Raw genomic sequence first — 3,475 nt, 5'->3', positions numbered from 1 at the left:
CCCCGCTCCCACCACTAGGATTTTTTTGTGTACTGCATGTACATACCAGCATGTTTAAAATATGTAAACTATATATATATATATATATATATATATATTGCATATTCGAGACAGATTACATCAGTACACTATTTACTTCAATGTTTAATTCTCAAACCTTCTACAGTTATTTAACATTCATCAACATTGCCTTCTGAGAAAGGCAACGAGTCTTGTGTTGGTGGCATAGAAGACTCTCGCTTGTCTACTACAGGTTTAGGTTCACTCGGAGGCTCTTCCGCTGGAGGCACTGACGGTGTCACTGAGGTTTTTAAATTGGAGGACGTGTCTAAAAAAAAGCTGACTGGGTCGATAAACTGCATTTTATTTTTAAGGAAACTGTATTTTGGAAAACCAACCCCACAAAGCATTGGCGCCTCAAAACGTGAAGCGCAAAGTGGCGAGGGATTACCGTCAACCCAAAAGGGGACCAAATTTGAGTTATTTTTGACCCAACTGTTTTAAGAGTATGTGGCCAAAAGGAGGTCTATACATGCAGTATACTTCAGACCCACTTTGTTCATTTCCATCCTTCTTTCACTTAAATGGGAAGTTGAGTCTACATTTTTCTTTACAATGTGTTCCATGCACGCCCATATGTCTAAATAAGGTATTCTGATGAATATTCTATTTATAGAATTATGAATTATTTTCATTTTCAGTCAACAGCAGGTGGCACTTGACAGTACATGGCGAAATGGCTGATCCAGACATTGATAAAAATGGCTGAATTATTCTGCTCAATTTATATTTTACAAACAATTGTGTTTAGACTCGTGGTGGCGCATAGAACATATTGAAATTATCTTCTGCTTTAAAACTCCCTTTTCTGTATTTCTTGCTTCGGGACCTGTTCACTACTGCTTTCGACTTCACTTTCTGCAACAATCACGACACTGAAACGCTCATGACACGATACAGTAGGATTTGACACAGCAGTCTTATCTGGTTTTAAGTTTCCTTTCTCACACGAAATTCCAGTGCATGCGCTTCTTCGCTGTCCTTCTTTTGGACCAACGTTTCCAAAAGCGTAAACGCAAATTATCCTTTGATGCTGGCAGAAATAAGGTCATGTGAGGAGCACTAAATGGATGGCATGTTTCCCAAACGACAACATTCTTCAAGCTTTAACTTCACTTGAAACGCAACCAGAGTTTGAGCAGCGCTGTAAGTCAATAAAAAAATAGAACATTAAATAATAAATATCAAAGGAATAAACATAGTTGTTTTTATACCAATTGAATATTGAAAAACATAACCAGCCAGTGACATGACGTGGAAACGTTGCTTTGGCGCCTCCACTGTCTGTCTTTAGCCCAAACCGTCACGATGATGGTCGGCCATATGCTGTTCCACTGTTGTCTCATATTTTAATCAGATTCCCCAGAGGAGGGAAAGAAGAAAAGCAAAATGCGTCCTTCACTTTGGCATACAGGAAGTCCAGAATTGTATTCATTCTCGTAGCACAGGAATTTAAGGCATTGAGGTTCCACTGTTGCAGTTGTTCCGAGTTTAACATTATTGACATTTTTTTCTCAATTCATCTGCTTGACACAATCCTCTTGCTTTCTTGGTCAGAACACGGGTTGATTTGAGTTCTGGCAGCATAAATACTGTACATACTGTAGTTCCTCAAATAGAAGCACTCAATATTTTAAAACAATTATTAGGTCTTGAGGCGAGAACATGACTCCACTTCTTGGTGCCAGAAAGTTGAATGAATTATTTGAAAGAATTTGGTCATGTATAAATTGATTTGTGAAGCGACAGATTACTTCGCCTTGTGCTTTATCTTCTGATCCCCCCCCTCCCTCATTTACTTATAGCTGCTTCAAAAAGTGCACTTAAGTCACATTATTGAGCAAGTTGGAAAAACTGTTCCAGTCATGAGAATACTGTACCTCATACTGTGAGACCAAAGAAAGAATGTTCTTCCTCCTGTTGACTTTGTGTCTTTTATCTGCAAGCGTGCATGACAGACTGAATAATTGCTAACATGATTTATTTCATATGTACAATGCAACTTTTAACAGTTTCAGCACACGCGCATCCTTGATCGAGGTGTCGTCTGTCTTAACATGAATCTGACCTGTCGTGTTTGTGGTGAGCGGGCACAATGCATATTTGCTTCTCAGTTGACATCCATGTTGACACAAAGGAAAAAAGAACAAACTGTCAGCAACAGAACAGTGTTGCAAGTCAAAGGGGAAACAAGCTCTTGATGGGAGGCACTTTTGACAGAACACCGTTTTAGTTTACATGTCAGATCCAAACATGGGCGTGCTTTTGCAAGTGTCCTTCAAAGTACACGTTAGTCTGTCATGCCGTCCGACAAAGACCCTCGACTCCTCTGCGTCTGTTCCAGTCTGTTGAGTATGAACTGGCTGGTGTCGATGAATCTCTCCACACAGTTGACAAAGCACACATCTGTCCTGGAATCCAATTTGGGCCCCGGTTTGTCCATGCACTTTTCCTGGTGGGGGCAAAACAGACTGTTAGGTTGCTACCTCCGAACACCCCCCCCCCCCCAAACAGACAAAATTGTGACACCTGCTGAATGCTTCACCCAGCATGAAGACATAGACCCCACCAAAGTGTTCACATATTCAGCCCTGTAGTGGGCCCTGAACTAATCACAGTGATATGTATCAAGAGTTTGTTTAAGTTAGCCCAAACATATGTAAAAACCCGTTTAGGTGTTCAAGTACCGAAAAATGTAGTGCCATCAAATAAGTCACATCTATTAGCTTTAGTTTTAGGGGATTATGCTTTTAACACACTGCTCAGGTCCATGAAACGAAAAAAGCGCTTATTCTTTTCTGTTATTAATTTACTTTCGTAATAAAATTGTTAAATTGAGTGTGACTGTATACTCCAACATCTAACTCGAAAATAAACTCCGCTGCTGTGACAGGTTCGTGCACACATCTTAAGGTAAACTGACACCGCCTAGTTTCGCCAACATATAGTTCTGTTGGCTGTTGAAGAACACTAGGAACGGACCCACATAGCGCTTGGCAGAACAAGCGAACTGTTGTGTACTTGTTGTTGGGCCTAAATATTAGCATCTACTGTGCTATACAGTACTCCCCCTTACTAAAGGTGGTGGTGGGGGGGGGGGGGCATACCAATAACAAACTCCCATGGTTTATGAACTACTAGCCTACCGCTGTCAAAGCTAGCTGGGGAGGTCCACACTTACCCAGCACACTTCAGTCATTTGGTGCACCAGCTGCTGAAACTTTTGCTTCTGGGACTCGATCTCGATGAATTGCTGCAGTTGAGGGTCCGCGCTCGCCGTCTTTCCGTCCATGCTCGAATGAAAGTCGACGTTAGTCCGAAGAAATCCACAACTGAAGAACGCCTTATCCTCCAAGTGCTGACCTTCACGTGGATAAATGTGCGCCGCGAGAGGGACCGGAAGTAAACGGACCAA

The 3,475-nt window shown here is 41.6% G+C and overlaps 1 protein-coding gene across 1 annotated transcript; it reads right to left on the bottom strand.

Moving 5' to 3' along the window:
- Positions 1-2,024: 2,024 nt before the first annotated feature.
- timm8a (translocase of inner mitochondrial membrane 8 homolog A (yeast)) lies at positions 2,025-3,475 on the bottom strand. The gene is made up of 2 exons (XM_052077068.1): positions 3,242-3,475; positions 2,025-2,512 (listed from the first exon to the last, which is right to left on the bottom strand). Exons 1-2 carry the CDS (start codon positions 3,350-3,352, stop codon positions 2,351-2,353), a joined length of 273 nt encoding a protein of 90 aa, XP_051933028.1. The 5' UTR covers positions 3,353-3,475; the 3' UTR covers positions 2,025-2,350.

Source organism: Hippocampus zosterae, chromosome 1 (genome assembly GCF_025434085.1).
Source record: "Hippocampus zosterae strain Florida chromosome 1, ASM2543408v3, whole genome shotgun sequence".
Classification (NCBI taxonomy): Eukaryota; Metazoa; Chordata; class Actinopteri; order Syngnathiformes; family Syngnathidae; genus Hippocampus; species Hippocampus zosterae.
Note: the sequence above shows the minus strand (reverse complement) of the source record. Positions and strands in the feature narration are given on the sequence as shown.

Coding starts and splice junctions, on each gene's coding strand:
- timm8a (XM_052077068.1), bottom strand. CDS start 3,352: ATGGACGGAAAGACGGCGAGCGCGGACCCTCAACTGCAGCAATTCATC. Junction 2,513..3,241: donor AAATGACTGAAGTGTGCTGG/GTAAGTGTGGAC, acceptor TGCCCCCACCAG/GAAAAGTGCATGGACAAACC.